This window comes from Cydia amplana, chromosome 1 (assembly GCF_948474715.1).
Source record: "Cydia amplana chromosome 1, ilCydAmpl1.1, whole genome shotgun sequence".
Taxonomy (NCBI): Eukaryota; Metazoa; Arthropoda; class Insecta; order Lepidoptera; family Tortricidae; genus Cydia; species Cydia amplana.
Window position 1 is genome coordinate 15,715,376 of NC_086069.1, and position 27,510 is coordinate 15,742,885.

The window sequence follows — 27,510 nt, forward strand, 5'->3', positions numbered from 1 at the left end:
GAGACGAAACATCAGTCGAAACAATGGGCTGGTCATGGTGAGCCAACTCCAAAGAAAGCCATATGCATTCCGTCTGCTGGAAAGGTGATGGCGTCTGTGTTTTGGGACGCAAAGGGATACTTTTAATTGCCTACCTGGCCAAGGGAAAAACTATAACTGGAGCATACTACGCATCACTTTTGGATCAGTTACAGGCGGCAATAGCTGAAAAACGTCCAGGTTTGGCAAAAAATAATGTGATTTTTCACCATGACTACTTTTTTTTTTTTTTTTTTTTAAACAGTTATGGCCTGGATGCGAGTCCTTTAAGCCAAGTCTTTGTTTTGCTATTTTTAAAACACTTCATTTAAAGAGTTAAATGGCAGAGAATGCACTAGTAATTTTGTTAAAACACTTCACTTTAAATCTTCAACGCTGTATTTTTGATATACTTGTATAACGGAACGTAACTGTCAACGTTTTTAAGAATGTCGTTGAGGCGGCGGGGGACATTATTATCAAACACTTCACTTAATTCACTTGCAAGGATGAGTCTTTCAAACGCAAACACTTGGCATTTAAATATAAGGTGTTCAACATCTGCAATGCTACCATTCTGGCAGTGAGGACATGTACCATCGGCTATAATCGAAAATCTGGCTAAGTGCGCTGGTGCACAGTTGTGACCAAACCTCAATCTATTGATTGTGGTAATAAAGCTACGACTTCCTATCTTTATCTTCTCATACCAAGGCTTTCCAGGTAAGTCGGTTTGAATACTAGCGTACCATCTTCCTTTTGTCTCTCTATCTTTAGTCCATATATCTATCCACATCTTCACAACATCAGTCTTAACAGAAGCTTGACAATCAGTTAGTGGAATTCTAGTACTACATCTTACATCTAATTCGTTAATACCTAAATAAGCAGCTTTATCTGCAGCTTCATTGCCTGTTATACCAGTATGGGATGGAATCCACATAAAGTTTATATTTACATTAATGTTTTTCAATTGTAATAACATCTTTTTAATATTATACAAGATAAAATTATCTTTATAATGCAATTGATTATTCTGTAATCCATAGATTAAGCTAAGTGAATCAGTGAAAATAAAGAAATGCTTATATTCTGACACTCTTATTATAACTTTCAGGGCTTCAAATACAGCATACGCTTCAGCCGTAAATATGGAACATAAATCGTGCAACCTAAAGCTCTGTACAAATTTAGTTTGAGGATCATACACGGCACTTCGGACATGAGACTCTGCTTTACTACCATCTGTGTATAACTTATAGTAATTGGGAATTTGTGACAAGAAATGTAGAAAGTCAGTATTATTATTGATAGATTTTGTGCATACTGTAATGTTTAAAAGTTTACTATTAAAGCTATCTTCATAACATGGCCAAATTTCATTTTTATATATATTACAAAACTTAGCTTCCACCTGTAAGAGTAATGCTGTTAACTTAGGGATCCTGGGATGACCCTTTATACTTCTTATTACACTTTGATTATCTTTAGCATATATCTTAATTAAATATCTATAAGCTAACAACACCCATCGAACAGGTAAAGGCATTGTTTTAGTCTCTACTTCCATTGCTTTTATAGGGGTTGAACACATTGCCCCTGATATTATTCGCATTGCCTTATTTTGAATTATTTCTAATTTATGTGTGTGTTCAGTATTCATATGTACAAGAAAACTATAGTCAAAGTGACTTCTGACAAGGGTTTTATACAGTAAGGATAGTACTTGAGGGTCTGCGCCCCAAGATATACCGGCAAGACATCTCAAAACATTTAAACCTCTAACAGAATTAGAGATTATGTGCTTAGCATGTAGGTCAAATTTTAAATGATTATCTATGACTACACCTAGAAACTTATGAGAAGGGACTTCTCTAATAATCTCATTATTATATACAATATTTACATTTGTTGTGTCCTTGCTCAATATTAGTAACTTGCTTTTGTCAGGGTTTATCTTTAAGTGTAAGTAATTATTATAATAAACATAAAGTTCATTTAGTGCGTTATTAATATGTGCTTTAGCTACATCTAAATTTGAATTAATAGAATATATTACAAGATCATCTGCAAATTGCAGTATATTAACATTAGAACTATTTACAAATGAGTCAATATCACTAGTATACAAATTATACAGAAGAGGAGACAGCGTTGCTCCTTGCATTGTGCCTTTGAAAACTTGTCGTGGTCCATGGAGTATGTTATTAAATTTTACATATAGCTCTCTATCGTCTAAGAAATTGAATATCCACTTGCATAATTTCCCAGGGATTTTAATATTAGATAGAACTTTAACAAGTATTGTAGGATCAACATTGTCAAATGCTCCTTGTACATCTAAAAATATACAAACAGCATGTGACTTGTTATAGTTAGCTAATTTTAAATCCGATATAAGAGATATGAAGCTGTCAGAACAGCTTCTACCTCGTCGAAAGCCGTTTTGAAATGGAGGCAGTATATTGTTTGCCTCAACATACCAATCAAGTCTAGTCTTTATCATATTCTCAAAAACTTTACCAATACATGATGATAGAGAAATAGGTCTATAAGAATTGGCCTCACTAGGAGGTTTGTCTGGTTTTAAAATAGGTATTACACATTGTGTTTTCCAAGATTGAGGTATTTTCCCTTGTAACCAAAGTAAATTCATTATTTTTAGCAAAACTTGTTGACCATTAACATGCAGCTTCTTTAAAAGCAGGTATGGTATATCATCTAAGCCTGGGGTAGTATTCTTCCTAGATTGCAGACTTACAACAAATTCCTCCCAAGTAAAAGGTTCAATAAGATACTTAGACTCATTATTCTCATTGTTACTTTCAAATAAACTTTCTATAGAGCTAGGATCGTTACTACAACCTTGGGTTAACTTAGTTATAAATGGTTCTATAAATTCATCATTTTTAATTATCTGCTTAGATTTTAATCCCTTAAAACGTTTAATATTGTTCCATATTAACCCAATAGGTGTACATCGATTTAAAGAAGCACAAAAACTACGCCAACTACTAGTTCTTTCCTCTGCTATTGTGCGTTTTTAAGAGCATTAAGTTTCTTGTACGAAATATAGTTTTCTAAAGATGGATTCGCCCTGTAATATTTTAATGCCTCATAGGCTTTAATGACACTATCCTCACATTTTTTATTCCACCAAGGAACCGGCGGTCTGCTAATAAAGTTTGTATTTTTAGTAAGTTTTGGAATACATTGTATCTTTAAGAATTGGAGTTCAGAACTAAATTTGTCATATAATTGTATAGGATCATTATTCTCATTTAAAGGAAAATTAGAGAATACCTCTTCTGATAGCTCTTTATATTTGTTCCAGTCAGCTTTAGTGTATATAAATTTATCTATTGGATCATTTATTTGATATTTTTCAAGAGATGTTAATATACTGACTATAGTAGGGTAGTGATCGCTGCCCATAGGGTCATCATGGACTTGCCACTCGCACATAGGTGCTATACTCGCACTGCAGAAGCTAACATCGATCGCTGAAGGATTTCGACTGGGGTAAGTAACTGTAGTTGGGTTTCCGTCATTTAAGATACATAAGTCTAAGTCACTTATAATATCGAACAGGGTGTTACCCCGCGATTGGTTAGTAGCGCAACCAAACGCTGTATGATGTGCATTGATATCTCCTGCTATTATTATAGGTGTTGGTAATTTCTCAATTATATTTTTAAGTCTATTTAGCCTTATGTGTGGACGGTTTGGTGGACAGTACACACATAAAACTGATAAAGGCCCTAAGTCAGTCACAATAGAGATCGCTACATTTTGAATACTTTCATAAAAGTTAGTCTGTATAAAAGTATGTTTGTATATATTTTTAACAAGTATAGCAACTCCGCCACGTCCATTGTTACCATACTTGCAGTAAATATTATAATTAGGTATTCTAAAAGCAGTAGTTGGCTTTAACCAGGTTTCATTAAGAAGACAAACATCAATATTATTTACTTTTAAAAAGTTAATTAGCAACGGTTTTTTATTTGAAATAGATTGAACATTGAATTGAGCAATACGAATGTGTGTAGGATCCATTATTTAATGTTTTTAATAAGCATATCTTTAATACAACTATTAGTGATTGGGCTAGAATCGGTCTTGTTGGCTAATTCTATAAGAGTGCTAACCAGTGCATTCATTAAATCTGTATTCTGTAACAATTCTTTTTTAATGTCAAATTTAGGGGTTTCTGCTGGTGTAGAAGAAACGGTTTTTTGCGTTTGTGTTTTTGGGGTTTTTTCAGGTCTTACAGTTTTGTTTTTGTCAGGTAAAGCCGGAAACTCAACTTTTCTCGTTTCAGCCTTAGAAGCATATGTGATGTTTGTCTTCTTTTCCATTATTTTTTTAAGTTTTACAGGACAAGCTTTTGAAATTGCCAAGTGGGGGCCGCTATAATTGGCACAACATAACTCATTAGGTTTGTCACACTCCTTATAAAAGTGGTCGCCAGAGCAAATGGAGCAACGCTGTTTTCCGTTACATACTTTAGCTGCATGATTAAATTTAAAGCATTTGAAACATTGCAGTAGTGGAGGCACATATTCAAAGATTCTGTACGAGAATAAATCGTACTGTACATTGTCCGGTAGTACATGAGACAAGAACGTAATGCTCACTGTCTGTAAGGGAACACGATCCTGTCCGACTTTTTTCGTGAAGCGGCGAACCGCTATGATCTCATAAATAGAGCTCAACTTTGTGTATAAATCCTTGTTAGAGATATTGACTGGCACAAATCTGATTATCCCAGTTTTTTCGATTTGGGTCGCCGGTATGTACGCCTTCATGTTATTTTGGGTCAAAAATGCAGTGTTGTTTAGAAAATTGTTTGCATTATTATATTGCTTGAAAACGACTGCAATTTTGTTAGCGTTTACGCGCTGTATAGCCGTTACACCTTTTATGCCATTTGTGAATATGTGGTTGAGAAATATTGGACTTTTATTTCCCAATCTGTCCTTTGCGTCCACATGTTCGACAAAAACTTTAAATTCTAGTTTTCCCGAGTTCTCAGGGTATAGTCTTTTGTAGTCCGGTTTAAAGTACGGTAAATAAGCACTATTAGATTGCTCACCCCCGCCGCCATCGTCCGTGCCGCCTTGGCCGTCGGTTTTGGAGCGCTTGAGGGTGGGCGGGTTTTCCCCGCCCCCCTCGCCACCTGCCATTGTTTATACACTAACTATAATTATTTACAAAATTTTACATTAAATATATACAAGTTAAGTTAGTTTCAACTACTTTAAACTAATAAATCGCAATTCTAAAAGTTGGAGCGAAAATTTTCCGACAACTTTTTTCAAGTTCCCGCCAAAGAATCCACCATGACTACGCTCAGAGGCGTATTTACAAATTTGGCGCCCCGGGCCATTTTGATTTGCCGCCCCCCTTCATCAGTGACAATAAAGTATTTTATTTAGGAAGAAACCTGCAACAAGTACCTTTGGGGTGTGAAATAAAAAAAAACTAAACATTTAACATTTACTCACATAGGCATTTACATTGTTTTCCTATGTACAAATTGGTTGATGAAATCATCAATGACGCTGTCGTAATTTAAAACGTTTGTCAGCTCAGCTTCTATATTAAGAAGAGCTAAGCTATTCAGGCGCTCTTCGCTGATGGGCCCGGCCACATGTCAGCGGTGCGACATCAGCGGCGCCGCAAACCGCTCTGCGGCGTCGCCCGCCGCACCGCAAAATTTAGCGGTGCCGCCGAGCGGCGTGCGTCGCCGCGTGCGATGCCGCGCTGCATAGTAAAAAATAAAAATTCGACTAGGTACCAGTTGTTTGATCAGCCATGAATCCCTTCACACGTGTTCTGCTCTTGCTGTTGTCGAGGTGATATTTTGCTTAAAAGTTCTTCAAAACACGGCACAGACATTCGAAAATATCTAGTTATAATAGTTATTTTCGATACAAGTGCGAAAAAGAGGAAATTCGAAACGAGTGGCGATAAATTAAAACACGACCGAAGGGAGTGTTTTAAATCGACACGAGTTGCGAATTACCTATTCGCACGTGTATCGAACAACGTTTTACAGTACATATGGCACTTTAAAGTTTCGACATACGCACGAAAAGTGCTATTCTACGCACTAGTGCGGAAAAGTAGCCCCATATGTACTGTAAAATTTATTTTCAGTCATCTTCAACGCCTCGTATTTTCTTTTGAAATGATTTCCATCTTCATTCATTATACGAAGATATGGGTTCACCCAATTTTTTCTTTTCAATTGTTTTTTTATTTCTTCGCTTCTTAACGGCAGCAAGAGCAGAACACGTGTGATAGCGCTGGCAGTACACCGAGAAATTCAGTAAAATGCTGCAAATGATGTTAAAGGTATGAAAATCGGTACGATTGATCTTTAGGACATTTGAAACAATTTGACCCGAAGCACCAACAAATAAAAAAACGAGATAAGGACGTCAACTATTTTTTGTATGGAATTTTAAAAAAATGTTTAGAAACCTATCGTGTGTGCTATTAATCGAAAGGGCTTTCTGAGCCGATTCTAAAAATATATCATATCATTACACTTCAGTCATTTTTTTTTATTATAATAAAAATAATTTTCAAAACATACCAATAAGTTTGGGCTTCTCCAGATAATACCATTCAATATTTTTTTGTAAAATATACCTCAAATTATACCTAATATGAGGATATTTAAAAATTAAAAAAAAAAACTAAATGTAAATATTTTCAAAATTGATTTATTAGGATTAGACATGTGGATATTAGGTATAATTTGAGGTATATTTTACAAAACAATTTTAACGGTATTGTATCTGGAGAAGCTCAAACTTGGTATGTCTTGAAAATTAGTTTTATTATAATTAAAAAAAAATATGTACTCAAATGTAATGATGTGATATATTTTTGGAATCGGCTCAGAAAGACCTTTCGTGTAATACCACACACGATAGGTTTCTAAACAATTTTTTTTTATTCTATACAAAAAAAGATGACGTCATAAATCCTCTCGTTTTTTTTATTTGTTGGTGCTTCGGGTCAAATTGTTTCAAATGTCCTAAAGATCAATCGTACCGATTTTCATACCTTTAACACCATTTGCAGCGTTTTTTGGCGAACCGCTATCGCTATGAAGGGATCCATCAAACAACTGGTAGTCGAATTTTATATTTTACTATGCAGCGCGGCATCGCACGCGTCGCCGCACGCCGCTCGGCATCGGCGGGCGACGCCGCGCGGCGGCGGCGGCGTCGCACCGCTGACATGTGGCCGCCTGGCCGGGCCCTGGAGCGTAGATAATTTTTTTATTCTTTTGAGTGCAGAAAATGATCGTTCTGCACTGTAATTAGTCACTGCGGTGCAAAGAAAAATGCGCAATGCAATTTCTACATATGGGAATGCTTCTTTAAGGCCCTTATTTTTTATGAGTAAGCTTAGTTGCCTCAAGCTCATTTTATTTTCGTAGGCGGTGATCACGCCCTACATGCGCCGTACTAATACTTCTTGAACGAAAATGTTGCTTAATTTAGGTACTTGTTGGTAGATATTTTAAGCAATTGGTGGGGTTTGATGCGTTCGTTTGTTTATTAATTTAAATGTCAATTAAAATATAATAAAAAATATAGCTAAGTTTGATTATAAAAGGCGCCCAGAAAAAGCCGCGAGGAGGCGGCTTCGCCGCCCCCCGCGGTCTGCCGCTCCGGGCCATGGCCCCCTTGGCCCTAGGGTAAATACGCCCCTGACTACGCTCCGGTGCATTCAAGTCGTGTCGCTGCACAAAAATTGTCGGAGTTACGATTGGAACTTCTTCCACACCCCACATATTCACCAGATTTGGCTTCGTCGGACTATCACCTCTTCCCGAAACTGAAAACATTTCTCTTAGGGCGAAATTTTAAGTCCGATGAGGAGGTTATATGGGAGGTCAATGCGTATTTCGAGGCCCTTGAAGAAACGCACTTCCGTGAAGGCATAGAGAAGTTGCAGACTCGTTGGGACAAGTGCGTAGAACTTCGGAGGGATTACGTAGAGAAATAAAATAAATACATTTGCAATTTTATTATTTTTTGATATGAAACCAAGTTACTTCTCAAACAACCCTCGTATGTTCAAATAATTTGACGTTGTCATGGCAGTATGTAAATAAACGAGTCAATGAAAAAGTGTGATCTTATTTGAGAATGATAAAATAATACATATATAATAAATAAATAGAATACCTACGCTAAACGTATGTATCGTGTTACCGGCCGTCGGTAACATAGTGAGGTGAGTTTTCACTTCTATCGGCACTCCCGGAGTGCAACCATTGTTGCTCGTTTTAAATTCTTTATATGGCAACTTTTTTTCCTATCAAATAAGCTGTCAGTTTCAAGCCGTCATTTAATTTCATAGTAATTTTATTGCCTCACCTGGTTATACAAACCGCACCTGGTTTGTACTGAAATTCCCGCGTTTTTTTTGTGACACGACCCACTGGTCGGACTACCATACCTTTGGTCTATTCTCGTCTAGATGGCAACACTTACTGATGTTTAAAAAATTTAACACATTTCGGAGAAAGAATATAATGGCTCCTCTACACGATGGGCCAACGCCGGCCACTCCAAGGGACGCATTTATGCGTTAGAGGGAGCAAGTGATATTGCTATCTCATTCTACCGTATGGCTGCGTCCCTTGGAGTGGCCGGCGTTGGCCCATCGTGTACTGGGGCCTTTAGAGTCTGTTCGGAAAGAGAAGAGTCGTGGAATGTATTGGGCCCCATGAGAGGTGGGGGGAAATGACCGTACCGAACGGGATCTTATGTATCTTTCAGTAGGAGTAGCAGCGAAAGCGCTATTATTGTATGTCCTTGTCACAGTCTCACTTTTTTTTTATTCCCCACCATAAATTAGTATGAATTATGGTATTAATGGTGGGCAACAAATAAATTCGACCAATCATAGTGTCGCATTGCCTATGTTTTGTCCCTCACGGAGGCACGCGTATGCCACTTTAATAGGATCCTACCTTCTGTGGGCCCCATACATTCCACGACTTCTTCTCTTTCCGCGTGTTCCGCACGGACTCTACGTGATATCGTGATATCAAGTTCACACTAACGACACCTAGCGACATGTGTTGGAAACACGTTAGATATAGTCATATATACCTACTTGGTCAACCAGATCTTGACAGTAGAAAAAGGCGGCAAATTTGAAAAATGTAGGCGCGATGGGATATCGTCCCATAGAAAATTTTAATTTCGCGCCTTTTTTTACTGACAAGATTTGGTTGACCAGCTATAATAGTGTGTCAAAGGTCTGTTTGATTTCAAACATAGACAGAGAGAATCATACTATCTTTGTCTAACACTAGTACTAGCACTCAAAAGAAAAGGATGAGTATAGTTTTTTTTGTTCCTATTTACTGACAAGATTTGGTTGATTTGGTATATTATAAATTTAATTATTTTATCCAAATGAAAAAAAAAATAAGTCTTCTTAAACTGATCGCTCTGAAATACAAATGTCAGAATTAATGACGTTTCGTAACGTAATCGTAAATAGTTTTGAACGTCTAGCTGGCGGACGTAACGTAGACAAATAAAATATAGAAAATTATTGTAAATGTTTATTTATTCCATCGTCGTAATCAAATAGCTATCGAAATGTTTCCAATTGGATGTGTGTTAACAATATTGGTGCTTTATTCATGGTAAGAATTTACAGTTTTAGAAGGACTTTAGTATTTTTCATGGCACATCTCGTATTCGTGAAAGTAACCCAATCGTTACAATTTTAGCTTTGATTTTGCACATCTAAGAAAATCGGGCTACCAGGACAACACGGATCATCATTGGGACGTGCTAATTTTCACTCAACAATGGCCAACAACTTCGTGTGAGGAGTGGAAAGAAAAGAGTCCTTCACATAAATGTACAATGCCAAGTGTTCCGAATTCGTTTTCTATCCATGGGGTTTGGCCGACAAAATACGGTACTTTGGGACCCTTTTTCTGCAATCGCTCTGCACATTTCGATCCCGAGGCGGTTAAACCCATTGAAACTGAACTAACTGATGTGTGGACCAATATTGAATATGGTAAATACTATTAATATTACAAATAATTTGTTTTGTTGATTCACTTGCTTTTGCTTCGTCTTGCTGGTCAGTCATGAAAAATACATTGTTTCTGATTATAGTAAAATGTAACTTTAGTTGCTACACCAGTCAATTACAAAGCTTTTTCTAAATGATTAATACAAAATTTAAATTTATATATCATACTAATTATTTTAGGCACATCTACATACTCCCTATGGGCTCATGAATGGACCAAGCATGGTACCTGTGCTGCCGAGGTCCTCGAGAACTTCAATACAGAACTTAAATACTTCACCAGGGGCCTGGAATTCTACAAAACCTATAATTTAACAAACATACTCAGCGAAGCAGATATTGTACCTTCAGTGAACAAGGGTTATGATGTAGTGGATATAGTTAATGCAATTAGGGTTCACCTTGGTGTGAATCCAGTAGTGGAATGTAGAAAAGAGAAAGGTATAAGCAGCTTATTTGAAATACGTATCTGTTTCTCTAAGGAATTGAAGCTTGTTGACTGTGACGGTGTGGTACATGGAACAAGTGACAATGTACTCACAAACTGTGACCGAACCCAGAAAGTCTTATTTTTGCCATACAGTACCACCTCTGGTCTTGTACAGTGGTATAAACTGATAACTTGGTTGCAATGGTTCACTCTATAATTTGTTTCTTTAATTTGGAGATGTACAGTTTGCACAGGAAATCTGCCTTTGCCTCGCACAGCTAAACTGGAATGAAATGTCGTCTGCAGTATTTTTGGGCTGATGCAACCTTCAAACCTTCAGGAAAAGAGCATACTCCCATCTTAAAGGCCGACAACACACTTACAACCCCATCTGGTGTTGCGGGTGTCCGTGGGCAATAGTAATCGCTTACCATCAGGCAATTTGTGTGCTTGTTTGCCTCCTATATCATAAAAATAGTCATAGTTTCAGAGACTGAGGAACTGGAAGGCTGTGCAATGCCATGCACCTGGCATGGGAGTCTAGCGGGGCTCACACTTCCTTCCTCATAGTCTATGTGCAAAGTTGCAAACTGTACATTTGTTTCATGATAAATTCAAATACATATCACTTTATAAATCCAAGGCGTCACATAAACTAAATCATTATCATGTTTCATTTCAAATATGATAATTGATAATAATGATAATCTTTCAGTTTATGTTAACTCTGGTGTTGATTATGTTAAAAGATTAATTTAAATGTCAGAAAGTTAACAACAATAATATGATAAATGCTGTTATTTATTTATTATTTATGTCAATTTTGTGTAAGTAATCATGTCATCAATTAATTGGTTGTTTCTTTGACAAACATCTTGAACTATAATCTATAATTAATAGCATAGTAGCTATTTTTAGCCACAAAGATAAATACCTAATTGCACTTATAATTGCCAACTAATAACACATCTTAATTAATCAATTCAAACTGTTGATTGCTAAATGTTTGCAGTTAGTAAATTAGATAACATATTTCGATTTATTGCTGCAAATGGCACATTTTTGCAGAAAAAATTCATAATTTATGTCACTACAATATTCATTGTAGATTTTTTAAATGAATTGCTACATAATAAGTATTTTAACTAAGTAGTATGTAAGAATACTAGTCTGTTTATAAATTGTATGATTTTTCTGCTTCTTGCCTTTCTTAGGGTGGTATTCCACCTGTCCAATGTGCATTGCGTCTCACTCTCTCATGAAGCAAAATGTGAGACGCAAATACACAATGCTGACATTTTGAAGTATTCGGCTTTACCCAAATACACCTTAATACATTCACGTTTTTGTTTTTTTGCTATTACAATTATGTATTTGTTTATTCTAGGACACTCCAAATGGGCTAATGTTTTTTTTTTTACTTTTCTTTAGTTCAAAAACCAATTAACATAAATTATTTCATTCAAGTCTAAGAAGTTTGCATTTATTTACAACACTAGAGCAAGTTTAGTGGTTCTGGTTCCTAACTTTTTAATATTGTTACCCGATGACAGTGATGACCTACCTATATGCTATATCAAACAGAGAAACTGTTTTTACTCCAAATTACCAACCTTGCAAACTTTATAAAGCATAGCTCTTTTTCAACCCCCGTGGGGGTATTAAAAACAACAGATTTTTGGTTTTCAAGATCAAGTCGCTTTGCTTAGTAATGCTTTCTGAAATTAACACTGAAATTATTGTAATAATTAAATAACTCTTGTCTATTTTTATTAATAAATAATGAATTTTTATGTGTTGTTTTATTTTATGAGCAATGGCTAGCTAGTAAATATAGAAGACCTCTACCACCTACGTTCAAAGCATGTTCAAAGCTACGTTCCTCAATTGTTTTAGGTGGCTCTATTTACTATTTTAGTTTTTCGCTCTGCTTCTATGAAAAACGCGATCATGGAAGGGTGTCTAACCCTTTGTATACGGTTTTATCTTCCGTGTCTTTATCATATCATTGCATAAATAGCTATATATAGTCCCTGCCACGGCTGTCACGAAACGACTCGAAGGATGTAAGGCGCGTAAAAGTATAAACATATGTACCTACCTACCTACATTATACGTTTGCCCGAAGCGCTTTTATCGCAACTCATAAGGCACGAGGACCTAACATTCCTAAGTTATTGCCTATGCCTACATAAATAAATACTCAAGTTGATGTGTTTAGTAGATAAGTAGAAGTGGTACCTAATGCTTATTATTATCAATCTATTTAATTGCAAATATGCTTATAACTAACGCAACTTTGTAGTGGGCACTTCAATTATTTTTTTTAGAATAAAATACATCGATTAAGATTAGAAACAAGACACTTTATTTACTAGTAATAGTAATAATAAACCACCATTATCTTAGTTCATACAATCCCGAATCAATACAAATGCTTTTACAAATTAAATATAAAATGGAGAATGATTGCATTTAGTCATTTTATGGACCTCGAGAGACTATAATCACCGCAGATGGTACCAGTCCTGGAAGCAAAGGAAATTAGATCATTATTATTTTTTTAACTCAGTAGCATTGCGAATATTAAAAAAGAGAACTGAATATACTCTGGCAAGCCAGCTTTGTCAGTAAAAGGCGGCAAATTTTAAAAATATAAGCGCGAATAAGGATCGATATCCCATACATAGGTACATTAAATTTCGCGCCTGACGCCTGACACTAATAACCCCGGTAGAATACAAGCTTTATAATACATCAGTATACCTATAGTAAAAAGTAAAATAACGAGTGAGGCTGAATTTCTTTTGATTATCTTTTTTGTTAAAGCCGTCGATGCCAAATATCAATTGACTTTACAGTGACTTATCAAGAGAATTCTATAAGTGCAACATGTTTCCGTCAACGTTAGCAACAGGTCTCGGTAATATCAAGCATTTGCCAAAAAGTATTTCTATTTCTTTCAATATGTAACATTTTTACATAATACATTGCAACTTGCAAGTTAATATGAAACTAAACTTGTAAAAGCGAGACCATATCGCGTCTTACCTAGTGACTCTAGCGGTTTCTCATAGTCTTCGGGCGTAAATATTTTCTTGGGGAAAGTGGTCATGAGCTTGAAGCTGTCGTCTGCAGCATACCCTTGTGAGTTCATCTGTAGGTACAGCCTGCAAGATGTAACAAACTAAATGTTAATTTAAATAACTTTTTCTCCAATATGCTCGGAAAGGTTCTATGAATGGTACTGAATGGCAGAATAAGGGTCGGTTGCACCAAACCGTTAGCCATCGTTAAAGAGTACGCAACATTTTATTGTATGGAAAGTTTCAAAGTAAAGCGCCGGGGCGCGCCGGCTGACGTTGATCAGTCTGTCAAATGTGGTTGGTGCAACTGGCCCTAAGTCTACAATAGGGATAATAGTACATTACTGCAGACGCCGGGAAAGAAGGGCTTGCCGGGTGAGTAGGTATAGCCGGCCGACCGTAGGGAGGCCGGATAGTGATACGAAGCCGGCAAGACCTTTTCACGGCTAGGCATGTATAGTGCTTTTCTCAAACATGCAATGAAATAAAAAAATACACCACTCAAAAAAACAAATTTATAATCTTTATAATAAAAATCCAACTTCACAACAAAAGTTTTTTAATTTTCCTTCCAATCCCGCCATAATAGTTTTTTTTTACGGAAGTCGTCCGTATTTCGCGTGTCTAGTGTTCGAATAGACCTTATTAGGGCCATTATACACAATCTGATATAAGAATCTCAATTTCTATAAATAAAATAAATGCAGAGGATTTTAATTATTGTCTATGGTCTCTGGTAACTTACGTATAGACAACATTTTAAATTTATTCATCAACACATTGAATCATACAGATTCGTATTCTTAATATCAGTACGTTCGTGTATAACAGGCGTTAACACGGATATTTTGGTCCGATAACCATTCATTCACCAAAAAATATATATATATAATTCGGCTGTTTAGTCTGTTCATGGACACAGACCCCATGTTTACATTAGAATTTAAAAAAAAAATTACTTCCCGGCCTAGGCCTTCAATTTCGTATGAAATTCCTTTACAGTTCTGTTTGAGAAAAAGTTATTTTTCTCAAACATGCAATGAAATGTCGTCGCTCCGGGCGTTATATCAGGCTTCGAAGTATCACGTTTAGGGCGGAGCAACTCCAAAGAACTGTAAAGGAATTTCATACGAAATTGAAGGCCTAGGCCGGGAAGTAATTTTTTTTAAATCCTAATGTAAACATGGGGTCTGTGTCCATGAACAGCATGAATCTAGTATAACTGGATTGGGCATGAGTGGTGGGGATAACTGACAGAACGGGATAGTCTTATGTATCTTTCAGTAGGAGTAGAAGCGAAAGCGCTATTATTGTTTGTCCTTGTCACAGTCTCACATCTTGTTTTATTCCCCACCGTAAATTGACCACCGTGATTGGTCGAATTCATTTGTTGCCCACCATAGCAAATAAATTCGACCAATCATAGCGTCGCAATGCAACGTTATGATTGGTCGAATTTATATGTTTTGTCCCTCACGAAGGCACGCGTAGACCACTTCTATAGGATGCTACCTTCTATGATGAACAGACTAAACAGCCGAATTATATATATATATTTTATATTTTTGGTGAATGAATGGTTATCGGACCAAAATATCCGTGTTAACGCCTGTTATACACGAACGTACTGATATTAAGAATACGAATCTGTATGATTCAATGTGTTGATGAATAAATTTAAAATTTTGTCTATACGTAAGTCACCAGAGACCATAGACAATATTTAAAATCCTCTGCATTTATTTTATTTATAGAAATTGAGATTCTTATTATTAGATTGTGTACATAATGGCCCTAATAAGGTCTATTCGAACACTACACACGAGAAATACGGACGACTTCCGTAAAAAAAAAACAATTATGGCGGGATTGGAAGAAAAATTAAAAAACTTTTGTTGTGAAGTTGGATTTTTATTATAAAGATTATAAATTTGTTTTTTTGAGTGGTGTATTTTTTTATTTCATTGCATGTTTGAGAAAAGCACTATACATGCCTAGCCGTGAAAAGGTCTTGCCGGCTTCGTATCACTATCCGGCCTCCCTACGGTCGGCCGGCTATACCTACTCACCCGGCAAGCCCTTCTTTCCCGGCGTCTGCAGTAATGTACTATTCCTCCAATATGCTCGGAAAGGTTCTATGAATGGTACTGAATGGCAGAATAAGGGTCGGTTGCACCAAACCGTTAGCCATCGTTAAAGAGTACGCAAAATTTTATTGTATGTAAAGTTTCAAAGTAAAGCGCCGGGGCGCGCCGGCTGACGTTGATCAGTCTATTAAATGTGGTCGGTGCAATTGGCCCTAAGTCTACAATAGGAATAAACGTACTTGACGGCGGCGAGCTGCTCCTTGGCGCCGAAGGTGTGCGCGAGCGCCGAGCCGTCGGGCAGCCGCAGCTGTATGCGCGCCTGCTCGTAGCTCGGGCGCGGCACGGGCGCCGCCGGCGCGGCCGCCGGGGCCGGGGCCGGCGCCGGCGCGGCCTCCGGGATCGGCTGCCCTGCCGCTGCTAGTCTGAAATAAGAACAGATTTTTTTTTATTGAGAAACAAACAGTCATTCTTTAACATTAACCAGTAGATTAAGCAGCCGTAAATAGACCTATAGTTTCCTTATTCATAAGATGAAAAACTGCTTATTCTATGTAACAATATATTTCCTCTTACTAAGTTCTGTACTTACATATTACATGGATACATGGATATTATACAAACATGGAAGCCATGGAGTAGATTATACATATTACATTATAAGAAAAAAATAAAGCCAACATATACAGGAACTCCATCTCTGTTCATCATCATCATCAGGCTATAGTAGTCCACTGCTGGACATAGCCCTCCCCTAAAGAGCGCCATAGCGCCCTGTCCTCAGCTTGTGCATCCAGCATCTGCCTGCAGTCTTTCACAGATCGTCATCCCACCTGGTCGGAGGGCGTCCTACACTACGTTTGCCGAGTCGTGGTCTCCACTCAAGAACACGTTTACCCCAGCGGTTGTCGGTTCTTCGTGCGATCTCTGTTATTTTCTATCAATATTCAAATGAAAGAGTGATCATTACAGTTTGGACAGTAAAAAGGTAAGTTTAAATGGCTTAAGGTGGCCATCCATATCGGACTCTGAATTTAGAATTAATTATTCCAAGACTACATAATGTAATTAATAATTTTACAAAGATTTTATCTTAAAGACATGTATAGTCAACAATACTGTTCACTTAACACCTTTGCATACAAACTTCTATGCAGGGGGTCACTAATCATTTTTAAAGTCAAAGCTAGTAATTCGCACCTCTATGAAGTAGCACCTTTTGCTTCTAAACCACACATATTATAGGGTGATCTTGATCCATAGCCAAAAATGATCCCTTGGGGTAAAGTAAAGATTACACTTGCTATACTTTTAGAAACCTTGCCCCAGGCAGTGAGTTATGTCACAATAAATATGGTAAATTAAGAAAAAGCCTTACCTGGTAACACTTTTACAATGAAACAAAATAAGAGCTTATTTGAGTTAAATAGTTGCCATATAAAAAAATGGACTCACATGTGTTACTGGCCAGAAGCTAGTGATGCTTTAGATTTTACAGAAAACGTTAAAGGCCTAACTAAATTTTTAGGAAATGAATGTGAGCTTACTTCCGAGCCTGCTTGTCTGCTTCTATCTGTGCTCGCACGCGTTCACGGGCCTTTTGGTCCTCTATCTTCTCGCGCCGGCGCTGCTCCACCAGTTTCTGCATTTCCTGCTCCTGCAGTCGCAACCTAGCATCCTGCATGTCTTTGCCGGACTTGATGCGCAGCCGCTCCCGCTCCAGTGCCTCGGCCTAGAATGAAGACAGGTGAAATACATTGACCAGATTCTGGATTTGCTAGACTAAGTACCATGAAATAATCATTATTATGTATAAAACTGGTTACAATCTCAAATATTTAGGTCCCAGGGGACACTTTATAATAACTCATTAGTAATTATTTTTTCTATTTAAATTATAAGATAAGATATTAAACTTATACTAATAGTAAATAATTATCCTTATCCCAAATAAAATGTGAAGATAGCTACTCGTCAGCTCCCACGGCTCATATATGAGCCAGAACGCTTATGGTGACGTCACATCGTGGGATTTGACAGGTTAACCTGATAAAAAAAGGAATATAAATAATACCTTATCCCTTTCCTCTCTTTCCTTTCTCTTCTGTTTCATTCGCTCCTCGAGTAGTGCAAGTTGTGCCTTCTTTTCTTCTTCTGTGAGAGGCTTCTTTTCCTCTGTGGACTCGGAGAAACTGCTATGATTGGTCTTCGCCGCATGGAACTCCATTTCGTCCCGATTCTTAAAAAGTTTCCCGCATTCATCACATTTGAAAGACTTCGCCTCAGCCCCCGGGGCTTCAGACGCCGGCGGGTCCTCTGTAGTCCTCGCCGGTTCGGCGGCAGTCGCTTCTGGTTGTGAACTCGAGCCAATCGTATTTCCAACGCTTTCCACAGGGTCGTCAGCATGTGCTAACAGCCACTCCATAGCCGGCTCAACACCCTTGAAGTTAGTAACCGCTAAAGCTTTCTCCCTAGAATACAATAAGGTCCTTGTATTAGTCTGCAAATAATAACCTAGGTGTTTGAAATAGGTCGTGTCGCATACTTACGCTCTTTCTTTTGGGAAGCCCATCTCCATAAGAGTTTGTATTTCTGCCATATTTGTGCCCGAAGATTAACAATACATAAAATAAACTAAATCCCTTTTTATCAGCTGTTTTCAGAATTCGTTTCTAACAAATCCGATCCGACTGTCATCAAAGAGTATATAATCACTTGACTGTCATTATGCAACAGATAAAATATTATTGTTTGAAACATGATTGTCCAGTTAGTTTAAGATCCATATAAAAACACTTAAAAATCGTTCAAGTAATGTCAATGTGTGTCTTAAACTAAAACTCCAATACGTAATTACTGGCAAGTAAACCACTGTTGACAGATTGTCATGGCGGTAAAATAAAATAAAGTTGTGTTAATTTCATGTTAATTTATATTATTTTTGTAGAATGTAACATGACGAGTATCAAAAAAACTAGTCGTATTCAAAGTAGCGACCCCGGGAAAGTTCTAGACTTAATTATAAGTTTGGAAGACGACGCTTGTTCTGATTTGCAAACTAAAATAAATACTTACGTATGTACTTACTATATATACACTTTATTTAACAGAGTCCAAATAACCCACTGCGGCGTAAGGTCACCCTTCGTACATATGTAGGTATATATTTTATAATTTATATAGTAGTGTTTCTACTTGAAATTAAAACTAATTAAAATATTTTCTGAAAATAATTTAATTGGTTCTAAATACGTATTTAACGTATTAATCTCTTCTATTTGATACAAAGCTCAGCGAGGAATGCGACGCGGAGCTGGTATTCGCAGTGATAGTAAACGGCGAGCGCGCGGAAGCCTACATCGAAGCCGTTGGCAAAAAAGCGCTAGGGAAGAAAAATAAACTTTTGGTTAGTATGATTCACCTATACCTACATATTTACTGAACAATCCACATTATACTATACCTATAGGTAAATGCTGTTTTAACTGTGAGCTCGTCCAAGCCAACCCGAATTCACGTATGCAGGATGTCGTCTCCGTATATATGTATGTAGTACCTAATGCAGCTCCTTCAAAATGGAGACGCGCTTCGAGAAGACGACAAAGACAGGAAACGTGATGCATGCATATAGGTATTATTCGAGCGGTAGAGTGCAGCACCACGCCGCACTAGTAAGGTCGCCATGTGATGTAGAGGAAAAGTCAAACGGCTCCTTATTATTGTGATAGGATGTGGGATATAATCTGTCTAACTAAAATAACACTTACATAACCTTATATAGGTACTACTTATATGATTATACACATGTGTCACCTACCATCACCCACTTGATGATCTATGTAGGTATGTATTACAATGTATTTTAACCGATAATTTTTACAAAATAATTTATGTACGATTGTACGTACAGTCAGCAGCAGAAGTTGCTAAGCGGACTAGGTGTTCAAAATTACCTTGACACGCTCTTATGCTCTTAAAAATAAAGTCGCGTCAAGATCATTTTGAACACCTCGCCCGCTTATATAGCAACTTCTGCTGCTGACTGTACTTGGGCATTTTTTCAGGATTGTCAAAAATTCATAAAAGTTATTAAAACATCGTATCAACAGTCGATGTTATTCAGTGATTTCTATGATGACGTTAAAAAAATTGTTTCTCCTGTAAGTATATTTTGATAGATTTCGTAAATTTCGATATTTAACTAATGATCAATGAGCATTTCTCAAAAAAATTGTACATTTCGATCACAACTTAGATTTCTTTAAAAATTGGTATGCTGGTGAAGTACATGAAGCTGAACAATTTCCACCATATTTCCCAAAATGTCCAAGAAAGTTTGTATGAAACATCCTTTTTTGTTACCAGATTTCCTTACACATTTGGTAACAAAAAGGAATGTTTTTTGGTACCAGATTTCCTTACACATTTGGTAACCGGTGGCCGTCCGCCGTCATGATTCATGATAAAGCAGCGGACATAAGTCCATGAGATTGTGTATGCAGTCACTTTTAGATTAGGTACCTACCGTGGACGAGAACGGACTATCGTGGATGTCAATATTCACGGTAAAGTGTAAAAGCGCACACTGTTAGGTATACTTACGTACCTACATTTAATTTTCTTTGGTGAAACTTACTTAAAATATATAATAATTAACCAGCTAATGTAGATAAAAAAACCGGCCAAGTGCGAGTCGGACTCGCGCACGGAGGGTTCCGCACCATCAACAAAAAATAGAGCAAAACAAGCAAAAAAACGGTCACCCATCCAAGTACCTACTGACCCCGCCCGACGTTGCTTATTATAACTTCGGTCAAAAATCACGTTTGTTGTATGGGAGCCCCACTTAAATCTTTATTTTATTCTGTTTTTAGTATTTGTTGTTATAGCGGCAACAGAAATACATCATCTGTGAAAATTTCAACTGTCTAGCTATCACGGTTCGTGAGATACAGCCTGGTGACAGACGGACGGACGGACGGACAGACAGACAGACAGCGGAGTCTTAGTAATAGGGTCCCGTTTTTACGCTTTGGGTACGGAACTCTAATTACCTCTAAGCCTTATTTTCCCTGTGTCAGTTCATGAAAGACAGCGGTAGTAAGAAGCACATCACAATGGTCCCGGTGGCAGGCAAACCGTTCGCGCTCGTCGTGTGCTTGGTCTCGCCGAAGGAACAAGAAGAACATGTCGTCACCTATGTTTACGAGTGCTTTCTGTATGTTGAGTTCGTGTGCACATTTTGAATCTGCACGAATATTACTTACTTAGTTTATATAATTAATAGGTACCTATACATAAATATGAAAGTGCATGACTCTGTATTATGCTTGTATGTTAGGTACCTTTCCACGATTAAAACGGTGAGCAGATTTAGATGAAATTTGGTTTGGTACGGGGAAGGACATAGGATATTTTCGCAGACGAAGTCGTGGAGAGAAACTCGTAAAAAATTATAAAGGAAAGAAATACTTAGGCGCTGTAGCATATTGGATACGATTCGCACTTCGCACGTCGCTCCGATGATTGAGCGAGACCACGAAGTAATACCTCACTTTGTTGTTTCTGTCAAATTACGGCACCTATGCAATTAAAACTGCACGAGGCCATGCGCTTGGCGGGGAACAGAACCCTATGGAGGAACCTGGTCTTCAAGAGAAGGACATGATGTCACGATCCTCAGTATTGAGGGACCGACTGAAGAAGAGAAGACCAACATGAGTCTTTTATTTTAATTTCAATGTACTTCAATTGATTGTTTTCCAGGCTATGCTGGCCAACTGTAAAGAAGACTATTAATCTAGAACACGAAAAGTCTGTGAAACATAAGTGCCAGCAGCTCCTGCGCGTCGCAAAGCGTTTGTTCACTCAGGTACCTAAATACAATTTTATAATTTTAATCTTATTGTATTGACACGTGCAGATAGGTAAAATAGGCGACCAATTTAAAAATATTAGCGCGGAAGCTTGATAACGATTCGATTTTAGCGGCTAATAGCTATTTAGTGAACGGAAATAGAAGACTAAATAGACTTTAATCCAATAATGCATCAGGGTAAATGTTCGAAAAGGTGGCGTCACTGGACTCGCTGATGAGACTGGCCACCGACCAGGGTAAGCGCGTGGTGGACGCGGAGCTCTGCGCGCTGATGATCGTCGACCTGGATCGCATGGAGCTCGTTGAGACCTGCTACATGAAGGTACAAGATGTACCTAGTGCATAATAATTGTTTTCCATCGTATTCTCACGGAAATATACGTACGTGTCTTGCTCTTTCAGTCAGTATCGGTACAAAAAGTATTTTTTTCCTCGGACGTGTCGCTTTATTTTTCATTCTAAAAAGTGTCCAGGTTTTCCGTGGTCACTTTTTGAAAACCTCTCTGGACGGCCTTCAAACTAGGACAAATCCGGGGAAACCCGGGCGGATGGCAGCTCTATTAGGTAGGAGTAAGGTAGTTGAGTTGACGATAGAAAACATCATATTTTTTTTAAATAAAACTATCGTAATCGGTTGATATTTTAACTTTGAAAAATGTATTATTTATCAATTTTTACGAACTTATTTTTATAGGGTACAGACGAAACGTACGAACGACGGTTTCCAATGAACCGCGGGATCGCAGGGCAAGTGATACAAACCGGCGCCATCGTGAACGCGAGGAATGCTGCACTACACCCAGCTTACGACCCCAATGTCGACAGTCGCCCGGGGATCGACATTAAGTGCGCCCTCCTTTGTTTTTACAGACAGCCACAAGACCTGCTAGAGTTAGACCTTGCAAGCTAAGTTGACAGCGATTTTGATACCTAGACACAGTGGAAGCGCAAGTGTTATTTTAAAACGACTCTAACGATTTCGATGAAATTTGCTATATTGGGGGTTTCCAGGGGCGAAAACTCGATCTAGGTCTTACTTATCTCTGGGAAAACGCGCATTTTTGATCTTTTCCGAGCAAAGCTCGCGGTCTCCCAGATATATTACCTAGGTAGGTACTTAATATAAATATTGGGACTGTCGTGACTTCATCTTCCTTATAATTTTTCAAGCATAATAATTGTCTCACCTCTAGAACCAGTCTGACGTTCCCGATTCGTGAACAGCAAGGGATCATAGGTGTCGGTCTGCTAATCAACAAGATAGGCGACCCGTACTTCGGCGCCTTGGACGAGGAGATGGCACTCTCGTTCAGCGTGTACTGCGGCGTCTGCATCATACACTCGGTGGTGTATCAGAAGATACATGAAGCCAGCATCAGAAATATCCGGGGTCATGAACTGAACATGTATCATATTGAGGTAAGCGAATACGTGTATTATCGTATGTACCTAGTAGCTTAACGGTCAGAACAACGGCAGACGTTCACTCGGGGTTATAATAAAAAAAACCTTGCTTTCAACTGCTTCAAGATCCACTATTGCGTGTTGGCTTGGTTATATACACGTATTGCCATTTATCATTTAGTAATGGAATAAATTATTTCCGATTGTGGAGAGCCTTTCCACTAAAATTTAGCTTAGGTATATAACTATTCGATTCAACAGGTGAACGACGCAGAAATGTCTAAAGTGCTGGACTGCAAGGGATTCCACAACATTCCCGAGTTCTCAACACTGCACTTCAACACGCGAGGTCTGCCTCTGAGAGAGCTTCCCTGTTTGGTCGTCAAGATGTTCAGTGATTTGGGATTTATACGAAAGTAATCATTAGTGCAATATCTTTAGGTAGTAGAAGTTACTTATCGTCTTCTTTGACCTGTTTTATTTTGGTTTTTATACGATGTCGCGTTCAGTGCGGATCAAACGAATTACCGATTGAACTACTTATTGATTTGACACCCCCCCCCCCATTCATATTCAGTGAAAATTAATGATATCGGAGATATTACTGAAGCCGACCCACTGTACCTAAATGGGTATATAGGTATGGTCGAAATCTAAACATAAGTAGGTACCTATATTATTTTAGGTTCAACTTGAAGCAATCAAAGCTGGTCCGCTTCGTGCTTCAAGTAAGAAAGAGTTACCGAGATGTGCCATACCACAACTGGTACCATGCCTTCAGCGTAGCTCAGTGGGGTTACGCCGCGCTGATGAACTTTCAGTTGGTGAAACGTGGATATTTTAAGTAAGTTGAAACATGAAAGCAGCTTCAGAAGTAAAGATACCTACGATTTATTCCAGAAAAGTATCAGCAGCTGCTTTTTTCTTCTTCGATAATGACGATATCTACTTTTTAGGGTTCCGTACCCAAAGGGTAAAAACGGGACCCTATTACTAAGACTCCGCTGTCCGTCCGTCCGTCTGTCACCAGGCTGTATCTCACGAACCGTAATAGCTAAACAGTTGAAATTTTCACAGATGATGTATTTCTGTTGCCGCTATAACAACAAATACTAAAAACAGAATAAAATAAAGATTTAAGTGGGGCTCCCATACAACAAACGTGATTTTTGACCGAAGTTAAGCAACGTCGAGCGGGGTCAGTACTTGGATGGGTGACCGTTTTTTTGCTTGTTTTGCTCTATTTTTTGTTGATGGTGCGGAACCCTCCGTGCGCGAGTCCGACTCGCACTTGGCCGGTTTTATTACTACTACTTCTCACCAACTTCTCACTTTCCCAGTGTTATTAAAATAAGTAATTTAAACTAATAAAATATGTGTTCTTTATCAGCGATCTTCAAGCATTGATGTACCTGATAGCGTGCCTAGTCCATGATCTGGACCACCGTGGAACTGCTAGTAGTTTTCAAATTAACGGAGGTATAATAAATAAAGATTATTTTCCAATAAACCTAAGTCATGAATTATATTACACTTGCTCTTTGCGTTCTGACCAGAAACTGCCCTAGCTGCCCTATATTCGAGCGAGGGTAGTGTGATGGAGAGACACCACCTCGGGCAGGCAGTGAGCATTCTCAACACAGAGGGCTGCGACATCCTCGAGCCTCTGCCGCGGCGCGACTACGACCGCGCGCTGCTGCTGCTGCGCGACTTCGTGCTGGCCACCGACCTGAACAACTACTACAAGTCAGTTACTCTACGGCCCCTAACCTAACACAACTCAGCCTGCTCGGTATACCTAGTGTAATGAATATATTCAATACGGAGAGATACCACTTGGGCAGGATGTGAGCATCCTCCATACAGAGTACCGAGTAAAGCCTTACCGAAGTGCGAGTATAGTTTGTAGCTTTCTAATAGACCCCGAAGGCTAATCCTATTGTCTATTGTTAAGAAAAACCGCTCGTGCCACGTGCCACAACCATCTGCATAAAAAAACGGTACTTCGGTTACTGAGTGCCGGCGAGTCGAACGCTACAGAACCAGTCTAAAATGTGTCATCGAGATGCGTAACAAAGGCGCGTTATCGGAGAGCGCACCTACACTGGTTTTTTGAGCGTTGGACTAGCCCGCGCTCAGGTGCCAAATAGAATAATTAGGACCCTTTTTTGCAGGTAAGTAGCACGTGCGGTTTTACTGAACAATAGACAATAGGATAAGCCTTCGGGGTCTACTAGAAAGCTACAAACTATACCTACAAGCCATCTTGTACAGTCAGCAGCAATAGTTGCTAAGCGGGCGAGGTGTTCAAAATAATCTTGACGCGACTTTATTGTTAAGAGAATAAGAGCGCGTCAAGGTAATTATGAACACCTCGCCCGCTTAGCAACTAATTCTGCTGCTGACTGTATTCGCACTTCTTGTACTTAATTCGTAGATTATTCGTCAGGTCTTAGGTATTAAAATGGAAAAATATAATACCTCCCTACGAAATGAAATCTCTTAGTTTTTAGAAAAATGTCCAGTAGGTACGTAAGTGTGACAGGGATTGCAAGTGAGTCTAATTAATGGGTTTTTTATAACTTACGAGGATGATGTGCTTCAGGTTGACAACACACGACGTTTTGTCCATTTGTCTATAATATTTTTTTTATCAACTGCATATTTTCTCCCAGAAAGCTAAACGAATACAAGATGATAGCTAGCGACTACCTCATCGGCAATCAAATTCACATCGCCGGTCTGCAGGCGCTGCTGATGAACGCGGCGGATTTCAGCGATCAGATAAAAGACTGGGGCTCCGTGAAGAAGACTGCGGTGAGTCTTTTCGTCAGCTTTACATATAAGGAGTTTTCAATGAGGTTGAATCAAACGTCCAATGGATACTTTATAAAGACTGTACACGATGAAACCCGGCCACGCATGATGTGGTAAGTACTTAAATCTTTTAAATGAATTTACCATCACGCTCTGCGATTCTTACGCCATTTATCAGGGTCCTAGCTAAATTGGTTGTTCTATACTTACGCTATAGAATTTCCAATTTAGCAAGAACCCTAAATTGCATAACAATCCCGTGCGGTGACTGTACATTTTCAAGCTGCACTTTTCCCTTAATAATTTGTGTTATAAATTACATAGGTAATAAAATTAGAAACATAATATAATGTTAGGTTGTCTGTGACTTTGAGCGTTACCTATGTATTCCACAGTAAGTATACCTGTATTTTACCAGATAGTATAAAAATTAGGTATATAATTATAACCCCGATTCATTCATTGTCATAATCATTTCTATTCTACGAGAAGTGTTGCTTGAGTGCTCTAAATACTTAGTCATAATGTCTCTTATGCGGCTCAAATTTCATTTAATTGCCTGTCATTTTGAAACAACTTGAACCTCTTCTACGAGTACCTTTCGCTGAAGACAATCAACATTAACATGTGAATTTCAGGCGGAGGTGTTAACAGAGTTCTTCAACCAAGATGAGTCAGAAAAGGGCCTTGGAGATGCGCCTCCAATTTTCGTGGACCCAAAAAACAAGACCGTCATTCCTGAACTAGAGATAAAGTTTATCACTGACACTGTTATTCCGATTTATGAGTAAGCCATGTTTTTTTAAGCTTTGAGTGTTTGAATCGCCTTACGGTGATGAAGTTATGCATGCCACATTTTAATATGCTTACATATTTTTTATAGTATGCTTGGACAAATATTTCCCGTCATAGGGACCGCTACACAGATTCTCGAAAGCCACTTGGTGCTTTGGGATGGATCGAAAGATATATTCGTTGAGGTAAGGCATTTCACTGTTACCACTTTCAAAATTGGTCTGTCCATAAAATATACAGTAGCTAACTTTGGTTTTGTCCTAGCGGGTAGAGCTCCTAAGTACTATATTTTACTAGCGACCCGCCCCGTCTTCGCACGGGTTAACAAATTATACATAAACCTTCCTCTTGAATCACTCTACTAAAAAAAAACCGCAACAAAATCCGTTGCGTAGTTTTAAAGATCTAAACATACAGACAGACAGACAGCGGGAAGCGACTTTGTTTTATATTATGTACCTAGTGATGACGTATCATATTTATTACGACCTGTATTATTGTGCCCAGGTACACGTGGATGAAATATTTTTGTCACATTTGTCAAAAATATTTTTTTTAGGTGTCGCCACTTGTTTCGGGTCTCTCGGTTCTGTTAAGTCCAGAACTGGACGCGCTGATCGAAGCAGCGTTGAACGAGCGCGAGAGATTGCGGCTCGAAGCCGAAGCGCTGGCGGCCGAGGAGGCGGCGGCGGCGGCGGCTGCGGCGGCGGCCGCTGCTGCGGAGGAGGACTAGTGCTCATGCCGGGAAGGTGTAGTGTAGGTATAGGCCAGGGATGTTGCGGATGCAGATTTTTTGACATCCGCGGGTGCGGATGCGGATGCGGATTTTTAAAGGCTCACATCCGCGGATGCGGATGTCAAGATTAGGTACTTAGAAAACGTCAAATATTAAATTTTTAG

The 27,510-nt window shown here is 38.4% G+C and overlaps 3 protein-coding genes and 1 long non-coding RNA gene across 5 annotated transcripts; 3 read left to right on the forward strand and 1 right to left on the reverse strand.

Annotated features, from left to right (window-relative positions):
* The first annotated feature begins 272 nt into the window (after window positions 1-272).
* Window positions 273-1,395, forward strand: LOC134653461 (uncharacterized). The gene is made up of 2 exons (XR_010097259.1): window positions 273-741; window positions 1,136-1,395. It is a non-coding gene; the product is annotated as an uncharacterized LOC134653461 (long non-coding RNA).
* Window positions 1,396-9,555: 8,160 nt separating this feature from the next.
* LOC134648946 (ribonuclease Oy) lies at window positions 9,556-10,799 on the forward strand. Its single transcript, XM_063503605.1, has 3 exons — window positions 9,556-9,712; window positions 9,800-10,098; window positions 10,297-10,799. The coding sequence occupies exons 1-3, from the start codon at window positions 9,666-9,668 to the stop codon at window positions 10,761-10,763; spliced, it is 813 nt and encodes a 270-aa protein (XP_063359675.1). The 5' UTR covers window positions 9,556-9,665; the 3' UTR covers window positions 10,764-10,799.
* A 2,094-nt stretch (window positions 10,800-12,893) lies between these two features.
* Window positions 12,894-18,395, reverse strand: LOC134648793 (UBX domain-containing protein 1). Its single transcript, XM_063503354.1, has 6 exons — window positions 18,266-18,395; window positions 17,791-18,187; window positions 17,264-17,448; window positions 15,959-16,141; window positions 13,598-13,716; window positions 12,894-13,074 (listed from the first exon to the last, which is right to left on the reverse strand). The coding sequence occupies exons 1-6, from the start codon at window positions 18,313-18,315 to the stop codon at window positions 13,031-13,033; spliced, it is 978 nt and encodes a 325-aa protein (XP_063359424.1). The 5' UTR covers window positions 18,316-18,395; the 3' UTR covers window positions 12,894-13,030.
* A 205-nt stretch (window positions 18,396-18,600) lies between these two features.
* On the forward strand, window positions 18,601-27,357 carry LOC134648883 (cGMP-dependent 3',5'-cyclic phosphodiesterase-like). Of its 2 annotated transcripts, XM_063503480.1 has the most exons (16): window positions 18,601-18,791; window positions 19,006-19,122; window positions 19,781-19,876; window positions 20,798-20,934; window positions 21,483-21,588; window positions 21,788-21,916; window positions 22,289-22,440; window positions 22,788-23,013; window positions 23,260-23,414; window positions 23,684-23,842; window positions 24,389-24,477; window positions 24,555-24,744; window positions 25,674-25,815; window positions 26,454-26,602; window positions 26,699-26,795; window positions 27,170-27,357. In XM_063503480.1, exons 1-16 carry the CDS (start codon window positions 18,639-18,641, stop codon window positions 27,341-27,343), a joined length of 2,271 nt encoding a protein of 756 aa, XP_063359550.1. In that variant the 5' UTR covers window positions 18,601-18,638; the 3' UTR covers window positions 27,344-27,357. The 2 variants fall into 2 exon arrangements, with proteins under 2 accessions (XP_063359550.1, XP_063359543.1); XM_063503473.1 differs by lacking the exons at window positions 18,601-18,791; window positions 19,006-19,122; window positions 19,781-19,876 and having other exon boundaries at window positions 20,818-20,934; window positions 22,794-23,013.
* The last annotated feature ends 153 nt before the right edge of the window (window positions 27,358-27,510 follow it).

Coding starts and splice junctions, on each gene's coding strand:
- LOC134648793 (XM_063503354.1), bottom strand. CDS start 18,315: ATGGCAGAAATACAAACTCTTATGGAGATGGGCTTCCCAAAAGAAAGA. Junction 18,188..18,265: donor GGCTTCCCAAAAGAAAGAGC/GTAAGTATGCGA, acceptor ATTGTATTCTAG/GGAGAAAGCTTTAGCGGTTA. Junction 13,717..15,958: donor GAGCAGCTCGCCGCCGTCAA/GTACGTTTATTC, acceptor TACATCTTGCAG/GCTGTACCTACAGATGAACT.
- LOC134648946 (XM_063503605.1), top strand. CDS start 9,666: ATGTTTCCAATTGGATGTGTGTTAACAATATTGGTGCTTTATTCATG. Junction 9,713..9,799: donor ATATTGGTGCTTTATTCATG/GTAAGAATTTAC, acceptor TTACAATTTTAG/CTTTGATTTTGCACATCTAA. Junction 10,099..10,296: donor GTGGACCAATATTGAATATG/GTAAATACTATT, acceptor TAATTATTTTAG/GCACATCTACATACTCCCTA.
- LOC134648883 (XM_063503480.1), top strand. CDS start 18,639: ATGTTAATTTATATTATTTTTGTAGAATGTAACATGACGAGTATCAAA. Junction 23,415..23,683: donor GATTTGGGATTTATACGAAA/GTAATCATTAGT, acceptor ATATTATTTTAG/GTTCAACTTGAAGCAATCAA. Junction 24,745..25,673: donor GACCTGAACAACTACTACAA/GTCAGTTACTCT, acceptor ATTTTCTCCCAG/AAAGCTAAACGAATACAAGA.